This window comes from Zonotrichia leucophrys, chromosome 2 (genome assembly GCF_028769735.1).
Source record: "Zonotrichia leucophrys gambelii isolate GWCS_2022_RI chromosome 2, RI_Zleu_2.0, whole genome shotgun sequence".
NCBI classification, from domain to species: Eukaryota; Metazoa; Chordata; class Aves; order Passeriformes; family Passerellidae; genus Zonotrichia; species Zonotrichia leucophrys.
Genome location: NC_088171.1, coordinates 40,336,454 through 40,356,331, shown reverse-complemented (window position 1 = coordinate 40,356,331; position 19,878 = coordinate 40,336,454). Strand labels below are relative to the sequence as shown.

At 39.8% G+C, this 19,878-nt stretch overlaps 1 protein-coding gene across 5 annotated transcripts in view; it reads right to left on the bottom strand.

Moving 5' to 3' along the window:
- Window positions 1–9,745: 9,745 nt before the first annotated feature.
- LRRC3B (leucine rich repeat containing 3B) overlaps window positions 9,746–19,878 on the bottom strand; it is a 44,948-nt gene continuing 34,815 nt past the window's right edge. For all 5 annotated transcript variants that reach the window (XM_064704665.1, XM_064704668.1, XM_064704666.1 and 2 more), the window contains exon 2: window positions 9,746–11,000. In XM_064704665.1, coding sequence (XP_064560735.1) covers window positions 10,056–10,835 — 780 coding nt within the window. In that variant the 5' untranslated portion in view covers window positions 10,836–11,000 and the 3' untranslated portion in view covers window positions 9,746–10,055. The remainder of the gene's footprint in view (window positions 11,001–19,878) is intronic.

The following is a 19,878-nucleotide window of genomic DNA, read 5'->3' as shown; positions in this document are numbered from 1 at the left end:
ATAAGTGAGGATTTAATTACTCCTTCGTTTTTACAGAAGAGGCTCCAGTATTAAACCATAAGAAAACAGAAAACAGAATAAACACGAATCACTTATATGAATACTTCAATAGCACATGATTATGGCAAGCACCCTCTGACCTTCTCCCACCCACTCTCCAACAAGTGTGCAGAGAGCTGAGAGCTTTCCGGGGATATTGTTGCCATCCAACATTATCAACTGTACACACAGTAACTCACAACGTCCAGCACAGAAATTCTGCTCTCCCACCAGCAAGACCTAGCTGAATCAAGTGTTGCTGGACCCACAGAAGTGTGCGCACACACAATCTCACACACACGCACACACACAATCACCCACACACCCACACGTGTATGGGAACAGGGAGCTGGAACAGCTGAGGTCCATGTGTCATGAACCACCGTGGTTTTCCACAAGAATGAGAACTAGTGTTTCAAACCAAGTTCATCAGGAACAGCATCATCGGGCCTGCAGCGAGGGGTGCCATCTGCCAACTGTCCCTGAATTCAGGCGGCCCACACAGCTCAGGCATGTCCTCAGTTTGTGTGGAGAAGCTGGTTCTCCGTGGAGCTCAATGCAGCACCTGCAGCAGAAGGAGCACACTCGTCAGACACCCAACACTGAGCTCACGTAACGTGAGCAGTCGTCACCCATCCGCCTCTGCAGCTAAAACTGACTGCCGTACCCAGAGCTGCCATCACCACGCTGTGTCAAAACAAATCCACTGGCAGCACATGGAAAGGCATTTCAAGACTGATTAAAGACTTGCCTGCAGGATTTTCCAAATGTAAAGCCTATTTAATCATTGCATTTCTGTGTGCTTTCAGGAAAAGCAACTCGGCTTTGAATGACTCACCCTTCTCAGCCCAAACCATTTGTTCTCTGTGCTAAGTATGGCATCTATTTACTCAGGCAGTCAGGGGCCAGGCGTGAAATGTGTGTCAGGTCTCCTCAGGTCCACGATTATGTATTGTCATAATTTTAATTGAGGTAGTTTCCATTAAAGACCTTTTTTCCACACCCTCAGGACAGTTTGGAAATTCAGAGCTCGTTCCTCCCAAAACAATCACCTCCACAGTGGTGCTCACAGAGGGAACACAATACTGCAGAAACAAAAATAATTGTGGAAAAATACTGGAACACAAGCATTTAAACAATAGTGGTGGGTATTTTCCAGAAGCCTGCTGACTCCAGTGATTTTGCTATACAGTGACTTTGTGGGTGATGGCTGCCTGAAATGTGATCCATTACTGGAAGCTAATTACATGCAGTCAACCCTCTTAAATTTCTTTTTATTCACCCTAAAAGCCTGTCCTCATACACACATACTTAGGAGATTCCAGGGGTCTATGTGGAGCCAAATACAAGAAAGACACTACATGCCTTTTGTCACATAAACAAGGGTAAGGAAAGGATAGTTCCTCATTGCCACGCTAGAAGTCTGAGGGTGCACCACTGCAGAGCTGTGTGCTGTCATTATTTAGATGTAAAACCCAAATCAACCCTTTCAAAAGTACAAAAGCAATTGCCAGTATGGTGGCTCAGTTCACCCTGAATAATAACACATTTATTAAGGAAATGCTGATCTCACTGAAGGCAATTTCAAAACTTCTGTCCCACATACAGTCCTAAGTACATTCCTGAACTTGGGAAGAAAGCTTGCTAACTAAGAAAGCACAATTTCAAGTTCAGCCAGGAATTTTGGTACATTACACAGGGTGAGAACCAAATGAAGAGATGGATTTTCTTTAATTATCAATTAACAATCAATTAATTATTATTATTTTCAGCATTGCAATTTACATATACTATCCTGCAACTATAGTTTCAGGGTTGCCACAGCTTTTGAAAACAAAAAGATGTTTCCATGTGCTTCAGAGCTTGTTGTTTGAAGGAATACCTTTACACCTCACCCAGCTCTCCTAAACAGATTAACCTTTTTTACTTCAGAACTTTAGAATAGAATCAGCAAATTTCATTTTGTTCATTTCTTGATTAGCCCTGTTTTTAAAAAAAGCCTGTGCATACATACATCATTTACTCTGTAAAAATCCCTAATATATTAATCAGTTCAGGAATTTTGCAAAAAATGTGAGAAAAGAACAAATCTCTGCTGACCCATGAATACATTTCCCAGTGAGGTTTACCATTAATAGCAATTGGAAATCTTTTCTGATTAGTGAAAACAAGCTTGCTTGAAGATTCAATCTGAAGAGCCATGAAGTTAATTCAACCACAAATGTAATACTAAACAGCAAAAGACTAAAGACAAGGGAAAATATTCTAGTTTGAGTACAGCTGCAATGTGGTTAGACACCCTTGTCTTGAAAACCAAACAGGCTGTGCTGGTCTTTTTCAGTTTATAGTACTGGAAAGTTTGATGTACCAAAAATAACTCGAATCATTCTGAAGGAAAGCAAGCTCCCTATGGTTTTAAATGATGAAGTCTCTGGGATCCTGGCCTGTGATGTATCTGCTACCAGTGATAAGAAAGTCCCTTCAAGAGGGAGAGGCTTCACAGATCTCATCCAAACAGCAGTTTCCCTCCTTTTACAAGTGATCTAAACCATCACAGCTGGCAGTTCTGAGGTGAGACTGAACAGACTGCTCTCAGTGAGGGAGGCATTTCCCAGACATGGCATTCCCCAAAGCCTTTGTCCTTAAGGACTACAGGGACAGTGGGTTTTGTGTCCTGTAACAGCCACCAGACCCAGAGCTTCTGAAATAGAATACTGTAAAGCTGTGTTGGTTGTCCCATACACAGTCACATTAAAAACACAAAAGCCAGCATCTACTCGAGAACCTGAAATCTCTCAGGTATTACCTTAATTCGACAACTGCTTTCCTTTGCCACTAAATTTAATTAACAGGGTATAGAGATACTGTCTAGAGGGCTTATTTGTTGCAGTCACAGGTTTTTTTTTCAGACAACATGATATGTTTCAGTATCCTCTGTAGCTAAGAACTCCATTTATAAGAGACTTTGCTGAAAGTGAATGCTAATCTGGCTTAAGGTACCGAAATAAAAAATTGGTAAACCATGAAATGTAGCTTTGAGCACAAAGCTAATCCTCAAAGGAAGAAAAAAAGGATAGGTTTTGATAGGGCTTTTTTTTCCTCTCCTTTTTGTCCTGCTTTGATACCTGAAGGCAACCTGAAAGTTCTGGGGTCTGTTCTTCCTTCCCAACTTTTCCCTTGCTTTTATATATTAAAAACTTCCAAAGCATATTTGAAAGAGCATGATTTTATAACCGCATCTATGTACAGAAAATGTGTATTTTTCTAATATATACCTAAAGGTTTTTTTACAGATGTGCAGACAGGCATAGAAACAGACCGCAGTGCAGACAAGGTTTAGCCAATATGTTCAATTTCAATCTCCATTTAAATATGACTAGTGTCAGCTCATAACTAACAGTGTTAGTTATGAGCTGACACTAGTGTAGTTAGATGTATTTAAACAGACCTATTTTTTCCAAATTAAAACAGAGCTATGAAGAATTCAAGAGATCACAAACTCTTTCATTATTAGGCAGTGGCTACTAATTGTGAAAGATGAAGATACCTAAACAGATGGTTTAATGCGGACTTTTTGTTTGGTTGGTTTTTCTGCTTATCTGGGTTTTGTTGTTATTGTTACTGGTTTTGTCATGTTGGTTTGGTTTTGACGTTTTTTCTCCTCAATGTCCTGTTTAATCTGCCCCTAACAGGCTTTGGATATTGCTGCTTTGTTATGAAATCTGCTTGCAGACTGCCCCACCAAAGCAGCAGGATTCTCACAATGTGCTTTTAAAACCTCAATCAGCACTAAGAATAATACATTCTGAAGTTTGATTTCCAAAAACTTAACTGCTTCTCAAGTTTCCTTGCAGTAGGGAAATCTTAAAACCATCTCATTTTTCATTCTGGCATTTCTTTTGGAATTAGCAGCTGTATTCAGACACACAGCCAACTCAAGGAATTTCCTCCAAGGGTTATAACTATCTCCTAGGAGAAAAACAGAGCCAAACACATTTGTAATGCCAAGAACCTACTCATTTACAAATGCAGAAGAGGAGAACTGATCCAGGAACATGATCTGCAGTTGCACTGTCCAGTTTTCACTAACAGGGCAGTTCTTTATGAGCTTGAAGGCATTACATCATCCACCTAAATATCTTGCTTTCTAGGAAGTTGTATTGCTTTCTGAGCCAGCTGGAAAACAAAGGGTTGTTCACAAAGGTCTGTAACAGCTCGATATGGCAGCCAATGGATGTGACTAAGGATCTCAGAAACAGCATGAGCTGTACCAGTGTCGCCTCATTTTCTTCCACACTCTGTGTAGCTGGTACTGGGATCAGGGAGCATTGTAAAAGGCTGAGGATGGAGGCGTACTTGGCTTAAATGCAGTATGAATCATGGCTTTGAAGCAACAAAGCAACTCTTTTCATGATTAAATAGGGGAAATGAAGGCATCCGAAGGAGACACTGCTCTATCTGCATGCGTGTGTATGTACAGCTAACTGAACACGACTAACACAGGGAAATGTGACTGAGCTTGAGAGATGCATACCCATACATCTGCACATGAACATGTACATACTCATGGATGCACTGGCATGCAAAAAACACCTCCTTCACATATTTCTATGGCGTGGCATGTATATGCCTCTGTCTGATGCTTGTTGGTGACTTTTGCTCCTCAGATTGACTCCAGAAAAACAAAACCAAATCTTCCAGGCATTTCCCTGTCATAAGTGGCACTGGTGAAGTACTTGTATTTTCAAGAATTCATCACACCAGTTTTCACTTGAAGAAACAACAATGAAGGGATTTCTTTGTGAAAATCAAGTCCTTAACTTCGTTTTAATGAAGAACCTGCAGAGAAATTTCCATCCTTTCTAGATGGACCACCAGGTGAGCTGTAAGAATAGTATCAATTTACATAAATATGTCAAGCAAGGTTTGAATTAATTTTTCCACAGATCCCCAGTGGAAAGCTGTCACTCCTTTAGTTAACACAGTCTTGGCACAACTGGGCATGGAGTGCTTGAACCTTGTCCAGCAGTTAGTGCTGCAATTCACATTAAGTAGACATCAACACTTACATGGGATTTTTCTTTTCCTGGACTTCATTCCCAGCCCATGCACGGAAAATCTCCTTGTCTGTGCTACAAATACCAGCCTCTCAGGAAGGCAGCTTGATTTTCATCCCTATGGACATACAGAGCATCAGTGCCATACAAATCAAGGCCACCTTCCCTTCTCCTCAACAAACACCCACAACAGCATCTCAGAGAGTAAGACAAGCACAAAACTGTAAGCATTTCCTAGGGAAACCATCCCTGCTTCCTAGGATGAGCAGGGACTTTCCTTGTTGAGAACTGTATCTATATAAAGTTAGCATTGTTAACTATTAACAACCTCAACTTCCAGGAATTTGTGGAGTCCTACCTTTGAATATGTTTTCTTCTCTACAATAACCCGTACTTCATTTAAATGCATGCTCTCTACAAAAATGTTAAAAAAACCCTAGCATCCACTGCCTGATATTGTCTAACCAAACTGCTGTTTTCTGTTGCAAGAAACAGAGATCAGAGCTTCTGAATTCCCCTTTTGTTTACTACTCCAATTATTACAGTGAGTTCTAATGTCATCTCACCTCCATGACTGGGGATGTTAGATGTTTTCTCCTATGGAAACAAACTTCATATCCTTGATTATCTTATTATCTTTCTCCACATATTCAGTACTTCAGAAGTAATTTCATTTTCCTTGAAGACAAGGAAAACTGAAATGCAATGCTCCAGATGTGTGTTCATCACAGATTTTATTCAGTGGTTTATCATGCCAATCCACCACGCTGTTTGATTATTTCCCTCCTAATAATTTCTGGTGTTTGTCATTGAAGAGCTTCCCACTGTGCCTCCAAGATGTTTTTTCCATTTGATTACAGCCAATTTAGAGAATATCCTCATGTTCAGATGTGCCATCTGCAGTACTTTGTAATTATTCACACAAAATCCAATCTTCTTTATATCATCATCTGCCAACTTAGAAATGTAAGAACCTTCTGTATTTCTTCACAGTTAGCTGTAGGCTGGACTGCCCTCCATAACAGTTTATAACCCACAAATGTTATCAGCTCATTATCAATTCCCTTCTCCAGGAATACACTGTACAGCACTGCTCTCCTTCTGATTTCCGTGGGACACCTCAGAAATTTCAGTAACCATTCTCCTTCAAATCAACAGATTATTTCTTCTTACTTTGGTTTCTTATCTTTTAACCAGTAACTAATTGATAGGTGACTTTTTCCTTCTCAAATGCTAGCCTAGTTTCTTTCAAAACATTTGCCCTACCTATTCACAATGCTCCCTTAATACCTGATGAACTCTTGGCTCTTGCTCTAGTTGGACTCTTGTTTCTCACTTGCTTAGGAAAAAATGTTCCCATTTGTTTTGCCCATACTACAGCTTTACATGCAACCTCGGAATTTATATTCTCCTACATTTTGCTTCTTTAGATTTCCCTCCTAAAGTTTAAATATCTACTCTTGTTTAGCTCCTTTTCCAGGTGTGGAAGTAGAGTGACATCCTTTTTAAAATTGATTTAGATTCACTCCAAGACCTCACTGCACATTTAAACATGTTTCAAGACTCCATGACACCTTCAAGTGTTTAAGCCTACAGCTGCTCCTTTAACTTCCCTTTTTTTGCTTTCTAATGCTTCTGATTTTCCCCTTTCAAGCTTAGAAACAAATGTGGTAGATTTTTTGCATGGCATCTATTTGGTAAATAAAAATTCTATTCTCTTCTTTTTTTCCTGGGAAGACCAGAACGTGGATCACCACATTTTCTGTTCATACTCAACCCCTGAAATTCATGGCAATTGCAGTGCAAAATCTTGCTACCAAAGACTTAAGAATATAATGTACATTAACAGGGAAGAGATCTGTATCTCATAGTGTACCAAATTAAGAATAAAATAAACACATAAAGCCTGAGCCTTAATACACACAGACCAAATACACTACCACAGATCTTACCCACAGAGCATAACACTAGAAAACTAGCAGAGAAAAACCACCACTATTTTAAAGAAAAAAATAATGTTGACAGTTATCTTTTACCATTTAGAAACAAAAATATGGATGTTTTCTGTAACAAAATCAGGGTAGAGAAATTAATCACATTTAAGCCATTAAGTCCCAGCTCTACTTTTCCTGAAGCATCTTAATAGAAAAAAAAAAATCACAGTATTATATATATCCCTTCTTATTTTCCACCATATGCTATCTCCTGTGAGTAAGGAAACATCCATTTCTGCTCATCTGTATTTACATGCTAAGGTATTATAGATAAAAATATATCAAATTACTCATTTCTCAGCAAAATTTGTTTTGTAAATGAAATAACTCCTTGAAGGGTTTAACTTTGATAAAAGTCTAAAAGTTTGTGCCATTGACTTCAAAGGGCATCACCTAGGCTTTTCTAGAGACAGTAGTTTTGGAAAGAAAAGTGTGAAGTAAACACAGTAAAAAGAAGCACCTTCTTTCTTTTTGGAACCATCCCTCCAAAGCATTTCTACAGAGTAATGTTTAACTTTGTTCACATTTCTTCAGGTCGGAATTTAAAGCTGGAAAGCCAGAAGTTCAGCCGGGGTAAGACTATACCAGATCCTGTCTCATGGATCACGTAATAAAGAAAAAAACCAGAAAACCTCAAGATAACGTATTAATATTTTTCTTAGTTAGTTTTGTGAAGAGGGGCTCTTTTTGAAAATGTTGCTTGAAATTAAATTTTTAAAACCTGCCAATTGTTTTTAAAAGTGTTTTAAGACAAACCATTTAAGGATTTCTTAAATGTTGTTTAAATAATTCTGTTTAAATTTTGTGGAGAAATTCCTGCATTCAGCTGTGAATAAACAACATCAAATTCTTGATTTTTAGTACCTCCAGCTCAGAGTCATCTTTTAGCTACTTCTCCCTGCTTTTTCCCACAGTAGCATATTAGCTGGAATCCTAAATATCGCTTGGGGAACACAGTGACAGAAATGAGACCAATTTTACTCTGAAGGAAATTTTAGAGAAATTAGGGGAATTACATCAGGAAGTAATTTTGCTCAGCCTACACAGAGAGCCTACATGTCCTGTTCAGTAGAGTTTGTTATATTGCCACTACAGTGTAACATTTTATCTGCTCTCTTCAGACTCACATGTGTATTTAACCCTACTGCTTTTGGGTCCTGCAGGAGGCCACACAGAGTTTGGGGGGCTTGGGTAGATAGTCACATAGAGCTTGGAAACAGGAAAGCATAAAATGTTAACTAAGGAGGATGTATCATCAACAAGAGTCTCACCTTAGAAAATAATATTTTCACTTAAGGGAGTTAGCAGCAGGGACAGAAATATCAGACAGTGGTTGTTTTATGGACAGACAGTCCCCTTTACAAACATTAACATTCTCTTAATTTGCTAAAAGCTGCTCATGGAGATATGCAAACGGCTAAGTCAGTCACGAGGACTCACCCTATGAAGGGTGCAAAAATGACATAAAAAGTTGACTCTATGTCCATTTAATTTTTTTCCCGTTCTGTCACTTGCTTTGCAACAAGTTTTAGCTATTATTTTAACAGTATTCTGAAAAAAAATAAGATAAACAAGCTTCTGCCCTTGTAACAAAACTGTAACAGAAATAATAGATAAACTAATCTGAGAGATTGCTCTGGAGGGTTTTTACATATTTTTAAGGCTGACCTTTAACACTTTCTCTTGAAAAGCAGTGTTTTATACATTTTTTAATCCAACCTTCTGTAATACATATTCCAATGTCAGTTAGACTGAATCTATAGGGATGCAGAGACAAGCATCATTCCATTATAGTCATAAAAGACAGGAGGAATACGTTCTTGTGGATTTGTTCCCTTTGAAAATTTTATCTATGAAGAGAGAGAAACACTGCATTTTTAAAGACAGCAGAAATATAAAATATCCATTTCATATGCAAGGCTGAGTTTAACTTCATGTGGACTTTCTATTTTCCCAAATCTTTAGTCACAAAATCATACAAAAACATACATATATAATAACACAGAATAGAATATGCCTAGCCTATATATTAATTTACTTCCTTCAAGTTTTTAGAAGGCTACTTCTTAAAAAATAGAAGCCACATTTATTAATGAAGTAATATACAGCTTAAACCCACCAGATTTTTTTTTTTAAATTATCACTGGTGATACTCTAGTTTGACCAGCATATTAAGCTTGCTGTTGCCTTATTGCTGTACTCCCTAGTGTAGAGGTCATGCCTGGAGCTCATGCAAGGCAGTAAGTGAGTGTAAGACAAAAACCACCACATGCCCCTGGCTTACCTCTCTTTGATGTCCTGAGATGCAGCTCCTCCAGGTTGCCTCCTCCCCAGCACTGCCAAAATGCCCTCTGAGAGGTTAAGCAAGCATCAGTCCCTTACGCTCAGAGTCTGGGCACTCTGCTCTCCCACACTGTGCCCCTTTCCCCTTTTTTGTGGGCTGTGGCAGGCAGCCCACAAAATGGGCCACCATTCACCAGCTGCTCACCTTGCATCCATGGGTGGGATGTGCCCTTTGGGGACTCTCCAATCCTGTACCTCTCACAGCCCACTTCATCATCACTCCTCTCCTCTACCTCACAGACACTGAACGAGCCAAAAGTGCTCTGGCACTTAGACAGGTTTCTGATCAATAAATTACTCTGCTTTACATGGTTCAAATTTAAGCTTTTATTTGGTTTTTAAATTAAAAAAATAAATTTCGTTATTAAATAGTGGAATGGGTCTAAACTAATGTTTACATATTAATTCACTTGCTTTAGGATATCACCAGAGAAATAATTGAAGTTTACCACCCGGACAAAACTTTCTGTTAGAAAGCTCAACAGTGGCGTAATTCAGTTAAACAGGAAAAAAAAAGCCTCAAAAGTCTTAATGTTTACAATGAACGTTAGAAGTAAACCTCTGGTTTTAGCGTCATCCGACTCTAGTTCCCATCACAAAGGCAGTCATTGTATTCAGAATACTATACCACAGTGCTAATGTCATCGGCTTCATCTGGTTTCTTTTGCCTGCTTGGCAGGGATTTCAAGTACTCCAGGTGCCTCCTTGCATCCTCCTGGTTCTGTCGCACATAATAAACCACGTAGGAGATCACCATGGTGAACCAGCCAAACATGGTGACCAGCATGGCGTAGTCAGTAGTCTTTTTAGGGAGGTTGCAGAGGTCGGCATCGTTGGCAGCGTTGAGGAAGGGCCTCCCCGCGTGCTCATCCAGCACAGAGGTCTTGCAGATGACGTTGTTGGCCGTCTCGTGGTTGGAGGCCATGCTCCGCAGCACCTGCTGCAGCGTGCAGTCACAGTGCCAGGGGTTGTTGGCAATTCTGGCCCTGGCCTTCAGGTTGTTGAAAGCGTTTTTGTGCACGCTTTTAATCCGGTTGTCGGACAAATCCAGAGTCTGCAAGGTTTCTGCCACCCCTTTAAAGGCATGTTCATCAATAAACTCAATCCCGTTTTTTGATAAATTGAGGACTCTCAATTGGTGCAAGTCCTTAAAAATTTCGTTGGGGATAGATGTTATCTGATTGGAGTCCAAATAAAGTAAGACTGTGTCTGAAGGAAGATCTCTGGGTATCTCCTTGAGGCTTGCATTGCTACAGCTGACGTTCAGATCTCCGGAGAGGGAACAGATGCAGCCTTTTGGGCACATACTGGCAGAATGAAAGCACAGTATCATGAGGACAAAACTTTGTAAGAGCAGACACATGGAGAGGGAACGAGTTAACCACAGGTCTACCAAATGCATGCTGGGCTGTCAGCATAATCACACAACCATTTCTTATTCAGCCAACAGGGTGGGAAAAGGATCGGCAAAGCTGAAACGTGGCTTCATTTTCTTCGGCGGGATTAGTAAACACTGGTTACTAGCACACAGGCTTCCTCATGGTCAATACCCTTCTTAGAAGCATGCCTACAGAGAAGAAGGAAAAAAGGTTTTTTATACCACAAACTCAAATTCTAACTTTGTTTTCATTAAAAAAAAAACAGAAATAAAAAGATGTTAAAGGGAAATGCCACACTAAAGAAATTATTTATTATCTTAAGTAACTCCTATTAGCATTAATCTGAGTTTAGTGCATAAATCCCCAGGACATTTTTAAGAGGATAGAGTACACTTACTACAAATTGCATGGGTTTGGTCTTTAATACTTATTAGAGAAGGCACTGGTTTGCTTTTATCACAGACTCTTCTAAAGCAGCTATAAAACTAAATTGCATTTTCCCTTGCTGAAGCAGAAGATGCATCGATAGGAGCTAAGACTTGTATCTCCAGCAACAGTGACAGGTTAAGTGAGGAATCTGTGGTGGTTAACGTGAACTTATCTCAAAATTATTTATGCTATTTTAAGTCCAAATCCAAGTACTTCAGCAAGGAAATATTTTTACTATATCAAGGAACAAAAATCAGGTAAAGCAAATGCTGCTACAAGACACCACAATCACCTGCTACCTCCTTGTTTGTCTCCCCCTCCTTCTCTTTTGCTTTAGAATGCTGGATTTCTTGTACCTCCCAGCATTTGGTGAGAGCCACAAACATAATTTCTACCTCCAGTTTTTTTGAAAATTTTCTTTTCATGCAACAAAAAGAAATGGAACAATTGCCAAAAACTCACATACCCCACCTCCAAAACAAATAAAACTCACAAAACCTATATACGAGCCAAACACTAAAATATCTTATTCACGGCATGTGATTTGCTAATAGGACATATGAAAAATACTGTTTCTGCTTCTCCCTCCTCAAGCTAGCTTTAAAATCGCAAACATCCAGAAGCTTTTCCATTTTCTCCTTTAATTGGAATACAAATACAGAAGTCTGAAATGCTGACCTATATGGTTTCAAAGACAACCCTTCCTCCCCACCACCACCCCTATTATGATAAACTATGAATTTAAAACAACAACAGGTCCATTTGTTTTCATGTACATGCTCTCTGTCTTTGTAGAAGCTCAGATATGTGTAGCCTTCAGGTTGTATTTACATATAAATGAATTACATTTTTTTCTAAATCCGTACTGTAGCCCACTGAACAAGAAAATCCCTGCATGGAGGATATGTGTGATTTTACATGAAAAAGGAGAAATTGCATTGCAATTACTTTTTTACTTGCTGAACTGACATACCAACTGCAGTTGCTGACACATTACAGTAATGTGGATTGGATGTGTCCAGCATAATTTCAAACTCATAGCTCAAGTTCTATTTAACCCTTTCTGCTGAGGCTCAGTATGTCAGTAACCCCACAGAAAAAGAAAAATAAAACAACCCAAACCAATCTTAACAGCATGTACATTACTTGTGATTACTCCATGGCTTGGGAATGCTCACACAAGCTCAGCATACTCTCACTGCAACTACTGGAGAGAGTAATGTATCACCACTAATCTTCAACTTACCTATTGTTCAAATCAGTGATTGCCCAAAAACCTAAACAGAAAGCTTGCACTTGGATTCCATAAAACTTCTACTCTAAAATTAAAAAGAAATGTACTTGTTTGAAATGAGAAATTTTGAAGTTATCCCTGGAAACGTGAAACTGCTTGGAAGGGAACTAAGCAGAGCATGAAAAGTTCCCTTTGAGGAAAGAGAGGTGAGGCAGAACCTCCCAAGTCAATGAAATCCTTCATGACCTCCTGTGGAAAAAACAGGGTTTACATGAAAGAACCCTGCTGCGGTGGGAGCATCCTTCCCATTTCTCCCTTTGGCTCTTTGGTCACTGCAGTGCCTGCTCTTCAGACCATACAGAAATCTGCTACAGGAGGGGATAAGCTCCAGAAGTTGTTTTTTCCCAGCCTGCCCAAAAGCGCTAAGTACTTGCTAAAATGTGCAGCCCATTCAGAGGCCAAGCTGGAGCTGGCAGCTGCTGCTCCCTCCAGCAGCCCTGGGTGCTGTGGCAGGACAGCCTGTCCCCTGCAAAAACAGCACCTGTTTTCTTCTCCCTCCATGTTCATGTGTCTCACTACTGTGCTCCTGCACAAGAAGAGTAGATGAGTGGTCCAGCTCATCACCACAGAAGGAGCATCATCTCATCACCTATTGCTTGTACTCAGTGGCTTCCCACCACTGGCACTGGAGCTCTGCTGCAGGAAGGGACTGGGGGGAAAGAGCAAAGACCTGAAGTAGTTTCGGGTGTTTCATTTTATAGAATTACAAAAATGATACTGTTCTCATCAGAGTGTGACAAATGAATATCAAATTCGCTTCATTACAGGCTAAAACATCCCAGTGAACCTGGAAATACAGTGTAGACTCTGCTGAGTCCTCCACAGCACTACTACATCACCAAAGACCATGTATCAGAGACCCCAAGCCCCTTTGTAGAACATCCTGATCCCAATGAAGACAAATTAATCTATTTAATCCATTAATGTGTTTAGAGAAAGAAATAGTCATTACAGACTAAACAGGATAGTGTTTAATGAAGCAGTGCCTCTTCCAAAGGCCTAACTAAGTAAATTAATATAGAGAGGAAAGAACTCGCAATGTTTTAAGTTGCTAGATAGAGCAAATACAAGTTTAAACCTGCAATTAACAACCCACTCAACAAAACTTGTCTCAATAAGAACAAAGCTCAGCAAATTCCCAGTAAATTAACCAGAAGAAACACAATGGGACTGAACATCAGTCAGGATAAACAGAGCTTTGTTTGCTTCAGAATATGCGATCGAAGGGATATCTGAGGTTTCTTTTAAACAATAAACTTAGAGCAAGAACTTTCTTTACTTCTAGTAACTGCAAGAAAAGAAAAGAAAACTAGAATTCACATATTTCTAATGCCAGTAGGAAGATCTGTGGCTTCTTGAGCTGTATCTAATTTCCTCTTGCTTGGAACACAATAAATAAAGAAGGTGTCAAAGTTGGAACAAACACAATAGAGATATACCAGAAGACACAGTAATGACTACAGACAAAGGGATGAAAGACACAGAATTAAAATAAATATGTGAATTAATTATAAATCTGCAAATAAAGCAAAAAGAAAAAAAGAAATTAAAAAGTGAAGGAAGGCACAGGGAAATGACAGCAATACCAGGAGCACTTGCAGCACTGTGGTATAAAAAAGCTTTTTGAGCACATTTCTAAAATACAAGTACAAACATAGAATGCCTAACACCAAGTCAAATATTGCAGGGGAATAATACTACAGACAAAAGATTGCACAGAAGAGCTCTTTACAGTCTTGCAATTTAAAGGTTTTCAAGGCTTCCTCTTCTCAAGTTCCCCCAAGACCATTCACTCAATGCCTACATCCAACAATGCAGGAAAATGTACAAATCCTGAAATCCTCAGGGAAAACACACTGCTTTTAATACATAGTGAGATTTCTACTGAGCTTCAGGCATCAAGTACTTGCAAGTGTTTGTCTTTACTATGAACAAGGTGCAGAGACTGTATCTCAGCTCCTGAATGCAACACTACTAAATTATCTAATTGAACAATAACTTCTCCCCACAAGAACCAGTGATGTGAGGAAGCACTGGTGCCTCCAACTACTGACATGGGAAAAGGCTTCACAGACTTAAGAAAGTCACACAGAAAGTCCAGGGCAAGACAGCCTGCAATATTAATTTATCCTGTTTTGTCTTCAAAGAAAGACTTAGGAGGACAGGAAATCCTATAACCATCACAGAGAACAGCCAAAAAATGACACAGGCTGAGATGTTTTTATGTTTAGGGCAATACTAAGACAACAAAAGATGCAGAAAAAGACAATCCATCACATATGTTTAGTTCAATATGAACTAAATGAACTAAATATAAACTAAACTCAATATGTCTGAGTAGGGGAAGGAGTTTCTGCTGCAGTGTTGAGACTGATTTCAGAGTCCACGTGGCAGCTTTGGTCATCACCTAAGTACTCTCACAGCCCCTGCCTCCACAGGAGAGAATGGACCAGATACCAAATCCTGGCACTTGAGAGCAAGCCACTGCTCTCAGAGGACTCAAAAGCAGAGACTACAACCAACTTTGAAAGGTATTCTGCCTACAGTATGTTGAACACACACAACTACCCAAGCCCTCAGGTGAAATCAGTGGTGCCATTTGTTGATGACACTCTACCTGCAAATTTTTATCTTTCAGATGCAAGAGAGGGATTTACTCATTTGTTCAGCAGATGGCTTCTCCAGGCATTGTGTATCTACATTTTAGTAGGGTCCTTCAAAAATTACTTCCTAGCACTACAAAAATAACCTGTGACAGTAAAATACCTTTGTTTAAGTTGTTCCAGTAGGACAATACTTCTACTTGGAATTTCACCTGAATTCTCAGACAGCATCAGGTAAACTCCCAAACATTTTTTTTTGAGGAAAAATCAAGACCATTACCCTTCTCCTGACAGCTCTTCATCAAGCAAGACCTCACACATAATGACAAAACCATGACCTAATGTATTTAATATAGATGTTTTTATGGGAAGATTCCTGTCGTAAATCACATAATGAGGGCCACAAATTAGGTCTGTAGAACAGGATCACACAGGTATATTCCAACACAAGAGCCCCCAGACTCACACACAGCAGCCTCACTTGTTTTGCCTGCTTGTCAGAGCAGCAACTCTCTGTTCTCTCTTCAAAGCCGGACCCACTGATGAAAAAGATTGCATCTGTAACTTCAGCAATGTCAAAGGGGTCACAGTTAACTACTAATGCTCAGCAAACCTGACCACAGTTCTGTGTTAAGGTATGGAAGGCTCTTTCTTATTTACTAAAAGAATTTCTTTTGACTGAGATCTGCTCACAAGCAGGGCAGATCATAACACGGAGGAGGCCACATCAACCACATGGGTGAGCTTTTTCCCATCATGACTTACTAACTTCGGCTGTCACTTTTAACACCAAAAAACTGGCAAAAAATTATGTACAATGAGCTAAGAAGTGAGACACGGACATGCCAATTCCCTCCAGCTTACTCTTCCTGTACACGTAAACTAATACTTTGACTACTAACTTATGCCCTACATACCCAGAGAAGCCCTCATTTGTGATCCCAATGGCACTGAGCTCCACATCCTGGATCACTGTTCTCAGTTTACGAAGGTATCCCAAAGCCCCCCCACTAGAGATCACTGGCACCATCGGTGCCACCTCTCGTACAGCCATAATCACATCGACAAGTTAACTACTAATGCTCAGCAACTGCACACACAGTTTGTGTTTAAGGTTACTGAAGGCTCCTTTTTTCCTCCAAAAAAGAATTTCTTTTGACTGTAGCTGATGTGCTCAAACAAGCAGGCAGGATCAGAACAGGGAAAAGGAAGAAGCCAACGGATCAACCACAGGGGGTGAGCTGTTGGTTGCATCATGACTACACTCAATCTGTCTGGTCTGTCACTTTTCAACCACCAGAAAAACTGGAAAAAATTATGTACAATCCAGCTTCCTAAGAATGTGGATCACGGGGACTGATGCACAATTCACCTGCCTAGGCTTACCATGCTTCCAAGGATATACAGCTGTAAAGCTTAAGTGACTTTGCTACTAACTTTACACATACTACTACCCAGAGAAGCCCTCATTTGAAAATGGATCCCCAATGGCACTGCAGGCTCCACAATCCCTGGGATCACTGTGTTCTCAGTTAATACTGAAGGTATCCCCACAAACAACTGCAGCCCCCCACATGAGAGATGCACTGCACCTATCGGGGTGCCTCCCATCCTCCTCTCGTACAGCCCATACAACTCACATATGAACCTAGAGACAGCTCCAATTTCTATGGGCAGCACTACTGCCTTCAAACGAAGCTCTCAACTCCCAGTAAGCCCTCAGGAGATCCCTGAAAAAGAGCTCAATTTTTCAAGCCTGGTCTAAGTAAAGTCCTACCCTTCAGTGTAACAACTTTCTTGCGTGCCAGCATCGGAATTTTGATACAGAATTAGAAAAGTCCAGGAAATGAGACTCCTACAGGGATCTTTTTTTAGACATCTTTAAAGCAAACTTGCACTTTGAATAAATATTAAAATTTTATAACTAAAAATCCATTAAACAGAGCACTGAAAAAGATCATTATTTTAACTTCCAGAAAATCACTGAGATGCTTTATAGTTTTGAAAGACCTGACATTATTATAACTTTTTTCCCTCCTTTAAGACATCAACTATGTTGGTTTATAGAAAAGATGCTCATTGATAAATCTAGTTTTCTATTTTCTATTAAAACAGGTCTTAACTTCACCATATTGAATATTTTTGGGTTACATTGGGTTTAGCAAATTAACCACTGAAACAGAAAATATGTCCCTTTCTAATACATTGCTTCCCATGAGTTCTGCTTCCTGTAGTGCCAGTCTGCTTCTTATAAAACACCCACTCCCCACCCTGCGATCCCCCATCCATAGAGCTTTGGTTGATGACTTTGTACCCCTCTTTTTTTCCCCACTGTCATAAAAAGCCATATACTACTTCATCTCTAAAATATTACTTTGCAATTAGTATTGACAAGACAGCCATAAAATGGAGACTATAGGCTAAAATTAACAGGTGATTTTCCAGCCTGAAAAGTCCAGTTAGCTAGAGGACTAAGGACAGGACAATTTTATCTGAACCCAAAGAAAGAGATTTGCCACCACTACTCCCAAACGATTGCTAATGGCATATTTAGGAAGAGTTAAAACAGAAAAGATATTTGGAGAAAGAACTATCTATTTGCCTCCTATGCTTAATGAATCTGACACTCCTGGTAAACACAGACCTCCCAGTAAGCTGCACACTGGGCTGTCCTGTGCACCAGGTTTGAGGGATCTGTGCCTCTGGAGGCCAGCAGAGTCTGTGCCCATTGGGGAAAAACCTCCATCAAATCCTGCCTGGCTCCACCAACACCGGCAGGCTGAATCAGCCCACAAATTTTCAAAACACAAGATGTAAAAATAAGAAGTTGAAGGAGTTTTTTTACACACCTATGGACATACGATAAAACTACACCATGGCAATGTGAGTGACCGACTGACTGAATGGGCACTGGGCTGAAAAGTGATCACACTTGAGAGCTGGAGCTGGACAGGAGCAGTAGGACCCAAAGGGGAATGCAGCAGCCACTTGTGACTTCTGTGCTGTCTGTGCACTATAAAACATCAAATTGCATGGGTACCAAGTGAATTCCTCCAAACAAACAATCCAATCCTTGAAAACAATACCACCTCTATGCTGTTAGCACACCAGGATCAAGGGCAATCTCACTAGCTGCACAGAGGGACTGAGAGTCAGGCAACTCAACCCTCTCCATGGCTCCAGGACAACATGGAGAAATTCCATTCAGCAGATCAAACAAGAACCTGGTTTGGACTCCCAGGACAATCTGTGAATCTCTTTCACACATCTCTCCCTGTCACCCCTCAAATGTGGAGGCCTGGCTGCTCCATAGCTCAGCCACCTTGAAGGCAGGCAGCTAAGATGCTATGAAGGACCAAACCAGAGAGGTGCCACGACCTGCTTGCAATATGCCAGGTCATTTCAATTCCCAGATAAAAGTCTCCAGCAGTAGAAGAGTTTCAGGATTTCAGAATATGGCAAGATGAAAAATCCTAAGGCAGTAAAAAGAGAAATTAATAGAAGCCAATGGCAAATGAGGTAGGAAAAAAGGGGTGCAAAAGATCACTGGTTCTATGAATAATTGAATGTCATGATTAATCAGTGTGAGCCTGAACTTAAACTACATAATGGATTCATTATCTAATGAAACACCAAATGTACTCAAACTGAAATATTCTCCCCTAGGACAGGACTCAGAATGCCAATCGACATTTTGTTCCCAAAAACATCCAGTATAGGCATCTATATATAACTGCAAACCTTTTCCAGTTGTAGAAGCGAAGTGTGTAGGTAAAGGTTTATATACCCTAAGCTGTGAATGCCTTCCCTTACCTGTCACAGGGTAATAAAATGGTTGAGGAGAGCCAAATGAACATTTTAAGCTATAATTACTTTCTGATTGTGAGATCACTGAATGTATCACTCCTTATTACAGATTAACATCTTAATTATACTGTGTGGGCAAATGAATCAGCACTTTAAGACTGATGGGTTGGGTTCATGTTCAAAAATACATTTGACTTTTTTTCCTTTTCACATCAAGTCAGGAATTATTTCGCAACTCTCAGCTGATAAATAATTGTGTGAAACTTAGCAGATATAATAACAGATTGATGACAGAAAAAATATTACCAATCATCTCCTATGATGCTTTGCTCTTGGAAGTCTTCTGTGGCAACATATTTCTTGGAATGAAATTTGGTAACTTGCTGGAAATTAAAGAAACAGCTGCTGGGGATGCTGTTAGACCTTGTTCTTTTGAGCCTTAACAAAGATTGAATCACCTGCTTTTTAGAAGGTATTCAGTGCTGCCTACTTCTCTTTGTTATCTCCTGACATAGACTACAGACAGCTTCTGTCCTTTCCCTGAGCTATACCCTGATGGGAAATATAAACAGCATTTTGTGTGCACACCTATGCCATTTCAAAAAAAAAAAATTTACATAGACTTACACTGCATATGTGGTTGCAACATAAACCAAGTTAAAAATAAAAGGCACAAGATGTAAGATACATGTTAATCTTTAACATCATTTATCACTACATTCAGAAGAAATTGTCTTGACAACCTATAGAAGAAATGAACAAAGATCAAGATATGCCAGTTACTACTCAGCAAACACATCTGCAAAAAGTTTTTTTACCACTATATAAGAACATGAAAAACCACATTACAGATGCTAAAGGAAAATGCTCCAACACACATAAACAACTACTTGTGAAGAGCCCTCCAAAGCCTCATCACTTTTTTCTAGATTA